The sequence below is a fragment of the Talpa occidentalis genome, unplaced genomic scaffold (assembly GCF_014898055.3).
Source record: "Talpa occidentalis isolate TD23 unplaced genomic scaffold, MPIMG_talOcc4v2.1 talOcc4.12, whole genome shotgun sequence".
Lineage (NCBI taxonomy): Eukaryota > Metazoa > Chordata > Mammalia > Eulipotyphla > Talpidae > Talpa > Talpa occidentalis.
The window spans coordinates 60,112,349-60,128,419 of NW_023601212.1; the positions used below are offsets into that span (position 1 = coordinate 60,112,349).

Consider the following 16,071-nt stretch of genomic DNA (forward strand, 5'->3'; position numbering starts at 1 on the left):
GCAAACAAGCTGGAAGGGCCTAGAGATTAGCAAGATCTTTAAGGGCCCCTATAAGGCCACTGAGTAGGGGTTTATAGGAAAGAGAGGAAAATGTTTTTAGAAACTGGAGGAAAATGATCCTTGTTATTTGATGGTGGTAAATTTGGCTAACTTGTCTAAGTAATAAACCCAGTAATCCTGCTAAGAAGTTTTCCAGTGTTCAACTCTTTCTATTAAACCTTGAAAGGAGAGAGATAGGCTGAACAGGAAAAATTCAGTTTTCAAATATATTTAAGTGAAATATAAGGGAGCCAGTAATTTCTGAGCTTGGAAATTAATTTTTTTTTTCATTCCCAGCCATTCTGGATAGCAATACATTTTCAAACTCAGAAAAGAAAATGGCTTCTGAGAAAAGATAAAATCTCAGGTCAGATCGTTAGATCCTTTGTTAAAACCTCAGCGAGATCTAAGGTGGTACGTCATGAACATTTCAGACATAAAGTAGAAAAGCTTTCTTAGTGCAGCTGGGAAGTTGACTTTTGACTGCTTCAGGCAATCATTATCACAGCTAAGCCAAATGGACAAAGATCAGCTCTCTCCCAATAATGGTATATGTATCAAGCCAAGGAACTGTCTGATTGGTCTTGTCTAAGTCCTGTTTGTGTATATCTGAACTGGTCATAGTGTTGGAGGAATAAGAAATTCTGAGTGAATCAACCTGTGTTATATACCTTTCTCAGTTAGATACTGTGTTATCAGAAAATGGGGTTGTGAGAAAATACACTGGGTAGACTCTCAGCTCGCAATTTCTCAGCTCTCAACTATAAAATCTATTCAGCTGGCTCTACCAAAGATAGTGAAATATAAATTTATTATTACCTTTTTTAAAGGTCTGTGGGAAAGATTCTAACATAGAGAAATTTGATCATCTCTGTATTTTAGTTATGTGCTACTTCTAGCTCACAGAATAGAGTGGACTCTGAATTTTGTCTGTGTTTTCTTATATGACAATTTTTCTAAAAGCCATGGAGAATATGAGTTTTGATATGTAAAACTGCATGAGTCATATGTGTGGGGTCTTGGTGAGCCAGGTGAGACTGAGGGAACTGCAGTAGGATAGGAACTAGATAGAATCTGGAAGGACACTATTCAAAGTGAGTTGATGTGGTACAGTTGAGGAGAGAAATCAAGGTGATAAAGTAGATAAGGTGAAGGTAAAAATGGGATGAAGAGGAGTGAAGTTAGTAACTAGAAGAGTTAAGTAAGGGGAGGAAAGGAAAAAGTAGGCAATGGGTCTCAGGAGACAGCCTGTAAATAAGGCAACTTAAAAAAAATGTCCTTGGGAGGAATGGACCCACTATCTTAGAAGATCCAAACCAGATAATAAAATGTTGTAAAGCAAATTTTGTGAGGAATGGTTCTGGGTGCCAAAGGTGATGATTGTAGTCAGAGGTCGACATAGAACTGTTGACTGAAACTGTTTAGCCTAAGGAGGAATAAGGGCTTTCATTTGTCAAAGTTTCCTTAATACATAGCAATGGAGAAGACTGATGATAGAATTAGCAGTCTCCCTGCTGTAGTGGTATCCTTGGTGCCCAGGAGAAGAGGATTTGATTAGAGTGGCATAGGAATGATAGTGTAAAATTTTATTATGACGAAGTAAGTTCCTTGAAGATACATTATAAATGGATTAATTATGTTCCTATGTTTATATTGATACTGTATTTGTTTTTAGTGATTAGGCAACAATATATAAATTATCACAGAATTTAGGAATCATTTGTCCTTTCATGAAAATGGATGATACTGTTTCTTCAAACTTAGGACCAAAAGCCAATGATAGGAGTTAAGGAGGAACGTGGGAGGAGACTCTCATTAAGAAGGAAGAAGAGTTAGAAAGAGGGAAAATGGAAAAAGATAAAGGAAAATGTTGGAGGGTGACAAGGCAGTGTTGAAGAAGAACAGGAAAGAAAGAGCATCTGTTAAGAGTTCAGGAAAGAAAGAGTTATCAGTTGCTCTGTCCATGTGATCAGTGACCATTTTAGCTATCATGTCAGGCACACACACACAAAAATCAGTTAAAAACGGTTATGGATGTAGACAGTACTTGGGCTTTAAGAAATGCAGGATTCTCTGGAACTGCATCACTTAGCTTCTTCTGGATTGGGGGTGGGGATAATACATGTAGCCAATCAGAATGAAAGTAAGTTGACAAGAAACCAATGGGAACTAGGCATGGAAATGGCTTTCAGTGTGATATCAGTTGGCAGTACTGTCTCTGGCAAACAGACACACAGGGCTGAGTACTGTTCTTTGTGATTTTCATGAGCCTCCATCTTGATCTCAACTTTGAACCAGCTTAGACTTGGAAGAAGTTACCTCTGGTCTTTATAGTTTGGGGAGAAACCTGACCTGAGAGTGTAGCTGTTAAGTGCAGACAGCAGGATTTGAAGATATCAAGGAGCTGAAGGGCTACTTGTGAGACAGGTGAAGTAGTTTGAAGATGCAGCATCTAGTATCTGTTTTGGGGCCTCTTTCTGCTTCCTGCTAGAATCATTGTGACTTAGAGATAAAATAAAAGCAAAACAAAAAACCAAAAATGAACTCTAGATATTGGGGATACTTCCAGGAACCTCTAGGAATGTTTTTGGTTAAGGCTAGCTGCAAGGGAAAATAAAACAATATATCTGTCTCAGGACCACCACACAGATTTGTGCAGGCTACACAAGGGAGCCAACTAAGAGGGTTTTGGGGGCTGCAATCCAATCTCTTAATCATGTGCAAAGTCATATGCCCTGTTGTGGAGTGGGGGAGGACTTTTTCTAAGTTACTCAGGTGTCATATGGCCAAGCCTCAAATTTAGTATTTTCCTTTGTTTTTAGGGTATTAAACACCCTCCTCATTCCAAACCATAACTGCTGCAACTCAACTTTGACCTCATTTTCTATTTGCTAGTCGTTTTACCATGATAAAGTGTTCCCCCTCAACAAGTTCAGTTGAATCAAATACTTAGGGAGAGCCTGGCCTATTGTGTTTCACATAATGTGTGTGTAGTCTGTGAAGGAAAAGTAATATTCAGTCCTGGTCCTTGAGAAACTCGCTATCCATTGGGGAAGGCAAATGCATTATCATATCATACAATGGGAAATGCACAAATTAATACAATCCTGTGACCAAACACACAGAACTGTATGGGGGAGAAACACTAACATTGCTGTTAATATTCCTATAAAATGATCTTTGAGCCAGAGGTGGAATGAAGTGTTAATGTGGGCCTGGTGGGCAAGAAGAAATGTGCTGAGATCACATGGTACTTAGAATCTTTGTACCCTTTGATAGAATGTGGATGCATTGGGTCTTGGTGGGTCACATTTTTTTTTTTTTATATATTAACAAGTTAGTCTATAGTAGTGAAAATGTCAATTAAAACTCACATAGAAATTCATTACTTTAGAACTGAAAAATCAATGGCAAAAGTGAACACTTCTACCTTGGTTCCAACAGAAGGGAACCAACCTGACTTACTCTGCGGACGGTCAGCTGACTATACTATTTTAAGGAGCCATTTCCCATTGCTTGTCTGTTTCATTATTGTTTTGGGAGGTAAGTGATTGCTTTTAAATCTCATCTTTCCTTTGCGCTCCAAACCTTCTTCAGCACAGAAAGTGCTCATAACTACATCAAATGTAAGGGGTCCATGAAATAAGATTTGAGTGAATGCAGTCAGTATAGTGTCATTTAATTAAAAAGTAGCATCAACTATCTCTTCTCTCATTCAGTGATATTGGCTGAGTATAGCAGATGGTAGGCATAGGAATAAATGACAGTCCCTAACTTCAAGGAACCCTTGCATAGGAAAGGCAGGCAAACAAATAATTACAATGTAGCATAGTGACTAAGTGCACAGGTCGAGTCTCTGATGATAAAGAGGAGGGAGAGCTTTCTATTGCCTAACCTGACCCAAATATCTGGAATGAGGGGAAGCCAGGTGGGGCAAATAGAACCTAGCCATGTGGTTCACAAGTTGGAAATTTGGTGTCATCAATTTTGTCTGTTCTATTATGACTATCTTTAGGGAAGATGTACTATCTAGCCCTCTCCCTAGAGGGGAGTTATTAAGGGTTTCACAAATAAGGGTGTCTTAATGATAAAGAATTCGACAGGTATTCATGAAGGATATTCATGCAGAGAAAATACCATATTAAGAAAAGGCGGGTGTTTATTCCACAATTCCATACTAGTGATTAGAGCAGCTTCTAGTCGCCTTTAAAATTTATTTGGGGCCTCCTCGGTGGCGCAGCGGTTGAGCGCTGGGCTTTGAAGCTGCCCGCAGCCTCTGCGGCGCCGGTTCGTTTTTTTCCGGCCACTGGGGGAGGGTCCCACAAGGCGTGACAGACCTCTCCTGCCGCCCGCTGCTCCCCTCAGCAGTGTGCTTTGTCAGTCTGCCTGCTCTGCTCTCTGCTCTGACTCTGGTGGGTTCTCTCACCCGCCTGCGCTTCTGACTGTACCCGGTGCTTGTATGGATAAATAAATCTTTAAAAAAAAAATTATCTGGGAAAAATGTCAACAGCTTTAAAATCCTTTCTGGAAGTAGGAAGACTATAAAGAGATTAACAATGAAGTAAAAACACATAAAAAACTTCTTCAATTTTGCTCATTGTATCAGGGAGTGAAATTGCTTTTTTGATTTTAAAATACTGATGACCTGGGTCCCTTGGTAAATGAAGTGTTGGTGAATTCATTAGCTCTTGGTCATTTATAATTACAGAGAGACAAATACTGCAGTGGCAAAGGGAAACTGCAGAAATAGTTTGAAAAACATTATCTATCCTTACACAAGAAGTATTCAATATTTACTATGGGATTGACATAGACAAGGAATGCAAAAACTGGGATTCCAGTAACTCTTGCCCTAGGTATCAGTTAATTGGGTTATATAAGACTATTGCCTATAGACAAAATGAACTGAGTAGCTGTGGACAGAATAGTTAATTTTTTTTCTAAAGATTTATTTATTTATGCATACAAGAGCTGGGGTACAGGCCAGAGGTGTGGGGGGTGAGAGGATTCACCAGAGACAGAGTGGGGAGCAGACTGACTGAAATACACTGCTGAGGGGAGCAGCAAGCGGGTCTGGAGAGGTCTGCTGTGCCATGTGGGTAGCTCCCTGGCCGGCCGGGGATCGAACTCATGCAGCAGAGGTTGTGGACAAATTCACAGGTTGCGTCCTAACCCCTGTGCCACTGGGAGGCCCAGAATAGTTAATTTTAAGGCCAGAAAATGCATGTAGACAAAGAATAAGATGTTTTGTTACTTATCCGGTGAAGGCAGTTTTCCCTATGGTTGGAGCTCAGTTAAAAGTACTTCTGAATTTTAAGAAAATGATTATGTGGCTATAGCTTAGGAAGAATAATTATTAATAAAAGGTGAGTAGATATAAAGTTTGACTTTTCATAATTTCTCTATCAGATCCATAGGTCAGATACCCATGCCTGGGGTAGGTTGTTGGAAATTGGAATTTGGAATTGTTGGAAATTTGAAATTTGGTTGTTCCACATTCATCCGTGAGAGATTCCTTATTATATGCATCCTGTACTAAAGTGAGAGCATTCATAATAGCTATTAATTATTCATAATGGTAGGACATTCAGAGGAAGTTTAAAATTGAATAACTAAAGAGAGGAAGGAATATGGAATTATTTTGAAACCATGTATTATGTCTAAATAATACAGATGTATTTTTTTTTTTTTTAGGATTTCTGAGATCATGTTTAAAGAGTTCTGATGTCATTGTCTTGATAATTCTTTCTCTATTAGGATATTTCATAGGACAACTGGCCTACAATTCAGTTGAGGTAATGTATGTACAAGAAATTAGAGAATTAATTCAAGAACAAAGACAAAAAAAAAAACCAGATCTGCTTCTTCCCTCACCCCTAATGTATGAAAATTTTTTAAAAATGTGAGTGGCTAATGAAAACATTTTATCTGATATTAAAATTTTTGAAAATGAAAAGCTATGCAATCAAAGAGAAGTAAATTAGAGAAGCATAAATTAAAGTATGAGTTTGGAAATGAGAAAAATTTAATTGTCTTCTTGTGTTCTTCATCACCTGGCTTTGAAGATTTGCTGTTGTTTCCTTCCTCTGTATATAATATTGGCTTCTTGAGCGTTATTGTCTTCAACACATGTGAAAACTAGTTACAAAAGGCAGTATGTGGTCATGATGAGGCATGATAACTCTTTTCTAATGGCTGGATTAAATGCAGATTATATGTACCATATAATATAGAAAAAATTCATTAGCTTACTAACTTATTAATTTGATTTCAAATGCAGAGCAATGTAAATAATAGCAGATCATCTCCGGGCATTCCTTTATTTTTTGAAAGAGGAGACAATGCTTGTACCAATCTAGGATTGTGAAAAACCTCTTGTTAGTCTTCTGAAACACCACCATTATTGTTAGCTGACATTTTTTGAGCATTTACACTCTCTTAAGTGCTTTGTATTTATTAATTTATTAACTCACTAACTTGTGTTAATTTATTCACCTACATAGTAACCCAATGGAAATAGGTACTCTATCCCCATTTTACAGATGAGGAGACTTGCATCCAAAATTAAATAATAAAGATTCATGCATTAACTGAGCCAAAACTGGTTTAGGAGAAAATATTTCCATATTTCAATCATTATTGCTGTGTTTTCTATTCATCTGTGTCCAACCTTTATGATTTATGTCATATATATGCAAATGGTACTATTATCTCTGTATTATTTTTTTCTACTTGACTCATTGAAGGAATTTTAAATCCTAAATAAATGTGTGTGAAACCACAAGTACCTATGCAAATTTCTTTGTTCCCTCTTAGTGGAAATTAGAATAAATATCTAACAATCAAATAAAAACTACTTATCTCTGAACTACCTAAAATTGCCTCAGGGGTCACCAATGATAGGACTGTATACCACTTTTGAAAGCATTGGTTATTTACCATAAATGATGTTCGTGTAGCCTAAACTCATCGATTCTCTGATGAATAGAACCATACATAAAACTCATCTGGACAGTTAGGTCAAAAATCTACAAGTTCCCCAGGACTGGCCTTGCAACTATTTCTTGTTAGTTACAAATTGAAACATTCTAAAATTTATGTTGATTGGGATAGCGTCAGTCTCACTTCTAATACTCCAAAATGATAGTAAACTAGTTTTTTGCTTGCCTTTTTTGTTTCAGGTGCACAAAATAGTTTACCCTCTTTTGAGAACACCAAGTTATTCACTTTTTTGTTATTTTGCACCTTTAATTATATTTATGGCTGCTTTAGATGTGGACTTTCATATGCTCAAGAATGTGCTTTGGCAGGTAAGAACATATTTTAAAATATATTTTGTTCAGTTCTTTCTTGCTTATCCATGTTGACAGAAAATGGCTATATAAAGTAGATAAATTCACAAACTCAAATTTTCAGTTGTTTTACCCTCATCATTCTGCAGAATCACTAGTTAGATAGAGTTGAAAGGAGGGAGAAGAAATGAATATTTGCTGAGTGACTGCTGTGAGTAGGCACTGAGTAACTATCATGTCCATTTGACATAGAAGCAGACTGTAGCTAATAGGTCAAACACAGGCTGATTAATAGCAGAAACCTAGATTCTAATCCCATGTCTGACTTCATCTTAATTGTATCTAGATTGTTCTATTTTAACTTTGAACTTTTGTTCAAACTATTGTTCAAACTATTGAACTTTTTTGTCTGTGCCTTTGCTCTCTTTTTAATTATTTAATCATGCTTGTCAGATTATTTTTTCTTTCAAAGAACATTTTACTTTCTCTGGTTTTATTCTGTTCTTTTTGTAACAACTTGGGTTAGAGATTGATTGATTTTTAGCTTTTTGCATTTTATGCATTTTAAGTTTTGCATTTTCCTCTACTCTTTTTGCCTCATCCCAAATAGGTTTATTTTTAATGCTTACATTATCATCCCAAGCAACTGACATACGCTTCCCCGCTTTGTTTTTCCTCTCTTTCTACCTGTAGCCTTTTAGATCAATACTGAAGAAATCAGGAAATGTTTTATACAGAAGCAGGGGAAATTTGCAATCAGTTTTAAGGACATTTTGATGTTGAGAATTATTAAGCTGGAATAGCAACAAGAAAGATTGTTCAATTGGCCTCTTAATAATCATTAAGCAATCTCATTTGTTTAGAAGGGATGGTTTCTTTTGAGGCAGGTAAACTAAAGTTATCTTCCAGAGTAATTGTATAAAATACATATAACTAATATGTGATTCTTAGGACATAAGTAAATTCAGTCATGCCATCTTCAAACATTAAATCTAATACTGTGTTATGAATTGGTTTCACAGGTCCTGTTAACAGGATTAATTAGCTTTGCCACAGCCTTCCTCATAATTGGATATGTAGTTCTGAAATACAATACAGACTCATGGAATTTACAGGCTTGCCTACTCTTTAGCATGACCCTTTCCATTACAGATCCTATTTATTCTGTGAATTCACTGAAACACATTGGTATGTAAGATTTACCTCTCTCTTATTTTGAAGATATGAGGATAAATTATTTTATTTTGATTATTTTTTTATCTTGCATGAATTGTATATCCAGTAGAATTGGAGTTTGTGCTGTTTTTCTTGGACATGGAGCATTGATTGATTTGAAAAATGGTAGTCAGACACATTATTGCCTTGAATAAAACAATTTTTGTTATCAAGAGAAACAGATAATGGATACTGGAAAGTCGGGTACCATTTCCCCATCATCCTACTCATAAGTTGTATATCACTAGGCAATTAAGTTATTTCTATTGTCCATTAAACTTAAAGTGAATGTTAAGTGCCAATATGATTTTGCACTTCATTTGTAATAATAGCTTTGTTGAGATATGATCCACATACCATAAAATTCACCCTTTAAATCCACATACCATGAAAATTCACAATTAAGTGGTCTTTACAGAGTGATGAAGCCATCGTTGCCATTTAATTTTTGAACATTTTCATCATCTTCCAAAGATGTCTCATTAGCAGTCCTACCTCCCTCCCTCATCCCCTAAATCCCTGGTGATCCATAATATATATTCTGTCTATGGATATGCCTACTCATGTAAATTTACCTATTCCATATAAATCAAATTTCTGTGGCTGATTAATAATCCATTATGCCCTTATGTTAATCCATTCATCAGCAGATGGACTATGGGTTATTTCTATTTCTGACCATTATAATGCTGCCATTAACATTCATGTACAAATTGTTGTACAAACTGACTTAAATTCATGTACAAACTGACTTAAATTTACATATATACATACATACATATATGTAGGGGTCAGATTTCTGGATCATTATTTTAACTTATTCATAAAATGTGATTCTTTTGGAATATAATGATTTATGCTTATTTAAGTTACATGTAGTGTCCTAAGAAGTGCTTTGCTTTATTCTGGAGCTTAAGCCTGGTTTGACACTGTGGATACTTTAAAGAATGTTATGGCCATGCTCCTGTTTGCAGACACATGATTTCTTTCTTTTCTCACCTACATACTTCTTCACTTCTATTCTTATGTTTCCTGTGCAAGAGCATCATTTTCATGTATCGTATTAAAATTTATTTTCTATTTCCTTTTCCAGGCATTTCCAAATTGTACACTGATATCATTAGAGGAGAATCGATGGTCATTTGTGGTTTCACAACCATTTTTTTTGGAAATTTTCGGGCTAACTTAGTTAGCAGTTCTACATTCAAGGGTAGGAGCATTTTTGGGGGGTCTATATACGTTATAAAATCATTCTTATATGGTACATTTCAGTTCACACTGAAGTTAAAATATATTCAAGATGTTTGAACTTTACTGCTCTCCCTATACTTTGCTTTTGGACCAATTAAAAAAATAGTCTCCAGGTAACAAGAAAATAATTACTGTTTTTGTATTATCTTGGATGTTAGGGGGAAGGATGTTAAAGAAATAATATATTCTTATCCCACAGTAGGCACGTATGCAGGTGCATGCATGTGAAAAGACACACACACAATTGTGTCATCTGGCTCAGATCTTTTTTTCCTGGATCAACCTGGGGCACAATAAGTGAATATTAAGAATTGGTTTCATCCTGCATTTGAGCTTGAAGGTGAAAGCAGAATGGTTCAGGTTTTAGAACGTGAAGATATAAATACATGTGGTTAAAATTTATTGGGGTACAGAGCAAGCTGCTTTGCTAGAGCTGCAGATTTAGAGAAGGGGGCAAATCCATAGCATAAAGAATAAAAAAAGAAACATATCCTCTGGATATGTTTATGTGATGATTGTGGGAGGAGAAAAGTGCTAAAAGGGGAAGGAAATGTTCATGATAAAGAGGAGTTTAGCGTGCTTCTCAGTGGCAGAGCTATAGTCATTTGGGGTGGCAATTTTTGTTGTTTAGGACTACCCATGACATTGCCTCATACTTGCCCACCAACTGCCACTATTGTCCCCCTGTCATTATGACTATGGAAAAATTTCCATTCTCCATGTCTCACATGCCCTGTGGGCTAGGCATAGGGGTCACAAATGGACTGCAGGTTGGTGGGACTAGGGACATGGTTTGTTTGGCCCTGGCATAGTTTGTAAAAAAAATTGAGTGGAAATCTTTTGGTTGGCTATTCACTGTCTGGTTTTTAACAGGATTTTCAAATTCATGCATTTAGGGCAACATTTGAGTTTGCTGCCCTAGATAAGCAAACCTCAAGCTGCAGACAATAAGAAAAGTATATCCTTTGAACCTCTTTTGCTACATTTTCCTGGTAAACTCCCATCTGCTAAACAAGTTCCCCACACCAAATCTCAAGCACAAACCAAAGTGCATGAGACCTAAATGCCATCAATGAAGGGAAAAAAAATTATAGTTTACCTCCCCCTCTCCCTTATTTTCTTTTCTAGAGTTTCACATAATCATGGGTCTCAGTTTGGACATTTTAGGAAGCATAACGTGTGGATACTGGTGTGCAAGAATCATTCAGTTTATATTGACTGACCTTTTTAGCAATACGCTGACAAACATCGTTCTTTGCATTTCAATGGTGTACATGACTTTCTACTTAGGTAAGGCTGAAACCAATTTAAAAAACACTGTCCTCAAAATGAACTTTATACATTGCTATTTTCTCTTGATCTTGAATCCATGTTCTTCTTCCGGACTTCTTCGCCATTGCTGTGTTCCCTCCATGCTCTTTGCTGTCTCATCCTTTTGCCACTTCTAGATCTTTTATGGTCTCTCTTAACATCCCCTTAATTGTAATTGTATTCTCCTTCTCTCTCCCCTACCCCCATGTGACTGCTCTCTCATTTTTTGACCTTACATTTAGTCACAGGCATTCTCCTGGAGAAGGAATCAACACTGAGCTAATTCCTGTTCTGACACTTAGCAACCCATCTCTAAAATGAGGAAGCTGGGAGAGATGCTTCTGTGGCCTTTTCCACTTAAACAGCTTTTAATTGAATGACTACAAAATTGAAGGGATTGTAGAAGCATAACTAAGGCTGGGAGGCAGGAAGGAGGGGATGAGATCAGGTAGACCTATATGTAGAAGAGAAGCAGGGGAGTGGAATAATTCAGGAGTCAGAGTGCCCTGCCATCAGTAATCATTTGCTAGTTTAGTTCAGTGAGATTGAGAATCCAAGTTTTTACTGGCCTGCCTGAAGTAACCAATTTCCTAGAGCCATGGAACTATGGTGAAACTCAAAATCTGCTCTTACCTCACACAGTGGAGCAACTTGCATCCATGAGAGACCTCAGGTATCAGGAGGGTATTTACTGCTCCCTTCACCTCCAGTTACCTAAAAGGACTACTTCCTTTACAGAAACATGCCTTCCTGTGTATTTCTCCCTTACCTGAATAAGTAAAATTACAGAAAACGGTCACTCAATGGCCACTATCATTCAACTTTTGTCATTTTTTTCCTCTACCCGTGGACCTTTTATGCATGCCCTAAATATCTAAAAAAAAATTTAAATCTAGTATTTCCATTTCTCATTAGCCCATGAGATTCTTCAAAATGGAGCATCTCTTATTCATCTTACGATTTATTCTCTTTTCTGTGTTTCCCCTGCCAAGCTCTGTGCTTACCATATGTCCAAAAGTAATTTAACACATGTTGGCTGAATAAACTGATACTGGTCCTTGAAGAGTTTTGGAGATAGGCAGACTTGAGTTCAAATCTCGTCTTCACAGTTAGTTAGGTGACTGTGGCATGTTACTTAATATTAAAGATAGTTTTCTCATCTATAAAGTGATATATATATAAAATAATGTCTAATTGGCAGAGGTATTGAAAACACTAATGAGCTGATAGTGCACATCTGTGCACTCCCCAAATCTGTGCTACAGAGACTCATGTTGGTAACTTGAAATTTACCATAGAGGGCATATTTGCACCATGGAAATTGGCAGACACTAAAAACCAGGGCTTTCTATTTTTTTCATCCTCAGAGAGCTGCTTTTAAACAATTACCAACATACACTGGGTTCAAGGGAGTGCAGCTAATAAATGTTGGTTCCCTTTCCACTTCCTTCTATTAATAAAATGCTAGAAGGGCTTCCAATTAGTGCTTGAGGGCCTGGAGTAGGTTCTCCCTCACTGATCTAGGAAGTAACCAAAGCCTTTATCTTGGACCTTTAACCTCCAGAATTATGAGACTGTAATTTACAGTCTCATTGTTTAAGACACTTAGAGTGTACCATGTTACAGTAGTCTCAGGACACTAATACTCCTCCTGCTTCCACTGCATTGTTCTCTGCTTCCAGAATTAAGAAACAACTTTGGGGAGACCTTTACTCTTATACTTAACAAGTTCCTGACAGTAAAAGTCAGTAATAGACATAGTTATAGGAGAAGTTCCATTACCAGAAAGCCATAGATAAAATGCTCATTTATATATCCTCTAATGTTACATTTCTACACCTTGATATCTGATTTTGTTTTTCACAAATGACCATACTGTCAGCCAGCTTAAGTCCAGGGAGTGTTAGAGACTTACCTCTTTGAAATATATAGTAGTTTCTGTTTTTGTCTATATTGTGTTAAATTCAAGAAACCTGGACTTCTAGAAATCTCTTATATCAGCCTTTTCATTCCTTATATTGAGATAAAATAATCAAAAATTGCATAGACTTTGCTACACAAAGAATGCAGTGCTTCCAGAAAATCATTGGTTGACAGGTAGGGCAGCTGGAAATATTCATATATCAACCCATGGAAGAGAGTCTAAATTTAGTGTACAAAAGCCCCTTTAAGAGAGTCAGTCTGTAATTCATGAAAGATGGTAGGTTATATAACAATCCAGACCAGAGGTATACCCGAAGGAGTGGTGGGAGGGGGTCTATGCAAACAGAAGAAGCATTTTGTCCGGTGAGATTGTTCAGAATTTCTGGAGAATGGAGATAATAAAAAGCAGATGATTTTTAGTCCACTTTATTTTTTTGAAAAACTCACCAACAATGATACCCCTTTTTGCCTGTGCCTGGGCTGATTGCTCTGCTCTCTCTTCTCTTAACAAGCTTAAGCTATAAATGCCAAAAGCCTCAGGTGTCATCTTATTATATTCAGAAACATCCATTTCTGAATCCTGTGTTTTTTAGGAAATAAAATCCCTTTGATTCTCCTATCAGCAGGACCTTCACTTTTTCTAAACCAGAGAGAGAGACAGAGGTAGATGGAGAGTCACTGGTTTCCAGCATCAGTTTTCTGTGATGGTTTCTTGTCGTTGAGTCAGAAAGTTTTTACAACTCTTTTTTTTTTTTTTAATTAACTACTTGGGCTTATTCTAATGACAATTACTTTCTTTGCTTTTTCTCCCTTTCCAGAACATTTTAAATACCATACAATATGAAAGTGTTTGTAATTTTTAAAAGACCTCCTTTGTCTAATTATAAAAATCACACATTCAGGGCCTCCCCTGGTGGCGCAGCTGTCTGCAAAGCTGCCCGCAGCCTCTGCAGCCCGGGGTTTGATCCCTGGCGGCTGGCGAGGGTCCCACATGGCGCGCAGACCTCTCCTGCCACGCCCGCTGCTCCCCTCAGCAGTGTATTTCATCAGTCTGCCTGTTGTGTTCCCCACTCTGGCTCTGGTGAATTCTCTCACTTTTCCGTGCTTCTGACTGTACCCAGTGCTTGTATAAATAAATAAATAAATCTTAAAAAAAAACCACATTCATTGTAGAATTTCGAAAACATTCTGAAAAGTCAAAGAAGATAAAAATCACCTATAAATTTATGTGATAAACTTAACCACTGATACATTTTGGTATATGCCAACAACCTTTAAAAAATACATATAAATGTACATTCTTATGTTAATGTGTGCATTCACACCATATATGCCTATGCTATTGGGATTATACTAAAATGTCATCAGAATTAAAATAAAGTTATTTAGTTGTTTACTCATAGCATTTGTTGTTTCTAAGGAGTAACCATTACTGGTTAAAAAAAAAAATCTATGATGAGCTTTAAAGTTCATATAAGATTTTGAGAGACAGTTGCCCTCTCATTACAGTGCCCAGCATGATGGTTTTACTGTCATTAGTTATTTATTTTAAAATCAAATAAGTAGGGAAAAAAAGTTAAATAGAACTTAGGTGATTAGAAAAACCAAGGGAGTAATAAAATCCTCTTTAAATTAATAAACAATATTAATTTACTAAGCAGTAAAGTGAACATAGAAAAAAATACACAGTAGTAATGATTATCTTTTATTTATTGTTTTAAAAGTGTGGCAAACACTTCATGTTATCTAATGGAATCCTTACATTGTCTCTGTTAGACATTATTCTTCTGTAACCATTTGACAGATGCAGGGACCATAATGCAAACATGTGGGTCACATTCCCACAGCAACTGATTGTGCCCACTGGGCTTCTGTTTCTACCTTGCACATCCTTTCTTTCCCTTCCTTTCTGTCTGATGTTTATATACTGTTTGAAGGTTCTGAAGTCTAGGGCGGTTGGTTTTTAGGACACTCAAACATTCTTCATAGTTGATTCTCCTGCCTCATATATCATGTACACATATGTTTAGACTCCCCAAAATTATAGTTTTAGGGGAATCTATATTAGTTAAAAAAAAAAAAAAACAGCAAGCCTCAGCATCTGCTGTCACCAAAGAAACACTGAGCTTGGGCCACCACCTTCAGCACAGACACCACAGCATCCCTGAGGTGCTGGGCAGAGGCTGTTCTACTTATTATTTCATAGCCTTAACTTCAACAGTTTACAGTAAGAGCTAGCAAACTATGGCCTGTGGGCCAAATATGTCTATTTTTGTATAGCCCAGGAGCTAAGGATGGTTTTTACACTTTAATGTGGTTTTAAAAAAACAAAACAAAAAGGAGAATATTTTGCAGAATGCAAAAAACACATGAAATTCAAATTTCAGAGCTTCTTATTTACTCAAGCATCCACTTGTATATTACCTATGGCTGGTTGTGTACCACAACACAGCTGTTTAGTCCTCAAATATTTGCTATCTGATCCTTTACAGAAAAGGTTTGTGGACCCCTGCTAGATTAGGGTTAGGCCTTTCCCTTTCCCAGAAATATCATCTTTTTTTTTTTTTCCTAATTGAAGTAACATTGGTTTACAATACTGTTTGTGATTTAGGGGAATAGGTTCACGCCTCCATAGATGTAATCACACCACACTCACCACCAACACACCCCATAGTACTTTACTGTAGACAAAAGGGTCCTCTTCCCCCTCATGTTGCCTCAATTTGGCAGTTACATCTCTAGGATTTGTTTTGGTTTAGTTTTGTCTGTTGTTTTGTTTTTCTATATGCTCCATGAGTGAAATCAGAAACACTGCTCTTAAGTTTCCCACCAAGTTTCTCCACTCAAGATAAAGTAAATCAGCATGCAGATTTGAATGCAACTAACTTCATTCATTTTTTTTTCCCCTCCACAGTGGAGTTTTTTGGAATGTCGGGCATGGTTACTTTAGCCACTGTAGGACTGAATTTAGATTCCTTAAGTTTTAAAGCAAGGAACGAGGTCATAATTAAAAAGTAAGCATCCCGTTGTGCACTTGCTA

General features: G+C 36.9%; 1 protein-coding gene across 2 annotated transcripts in view; it reads left to right on the plus strand.

Moving 5' to 3' along the window:
* Window positions 1-2,131: 2,131 nt before the first annotated feature.
* Window positions 2,132-16,071, plus strand: part of SLC9C2 (solute carrier family 9 member C2 (putative)) — a 79,645-nt gene continuing 65,705 nt past the window's right edge. The window contains exons 1-8 of one of the 2 annotated variants that reach the window (XM_054693467.1): window positions 2,132-2,466; window positions 3,434-3,582; window positions 5,734-5,834; window positions 7,221-7,349; window positions 8,354-8,519; window positions 9,640-9,756; window positions 10,926-11,087; window positions 15,946-16,045. In XM_054693467.1, the coding sequence (XP_054549442.1) occupies window positions 3,447-3,582; window positions 5,734-5,834; window positions 7,221-7,349; window positions 8,354-8,519; window positions 9,640-9,756; window positions 10,926-11,087; window positions 15,946-16,045 (911 nt within the window). In that variant the 5' untranslated portion in view covers window positions 2,132-2,466; window positions 3,434-3,446. The remainder of the gene's footprint in view (window positions 2,467-3,433; window positions 3,583-5,733; window positions 5,835-7,220; window positions 7,350-8,353; window positions 8,520-9,639; window positions 9,757-10,925; window positions 11,088-15,945; window positions 16,046-16,071) is intronic. The other variant, XM_054693466.1, reaches the window with a different exon arrangement.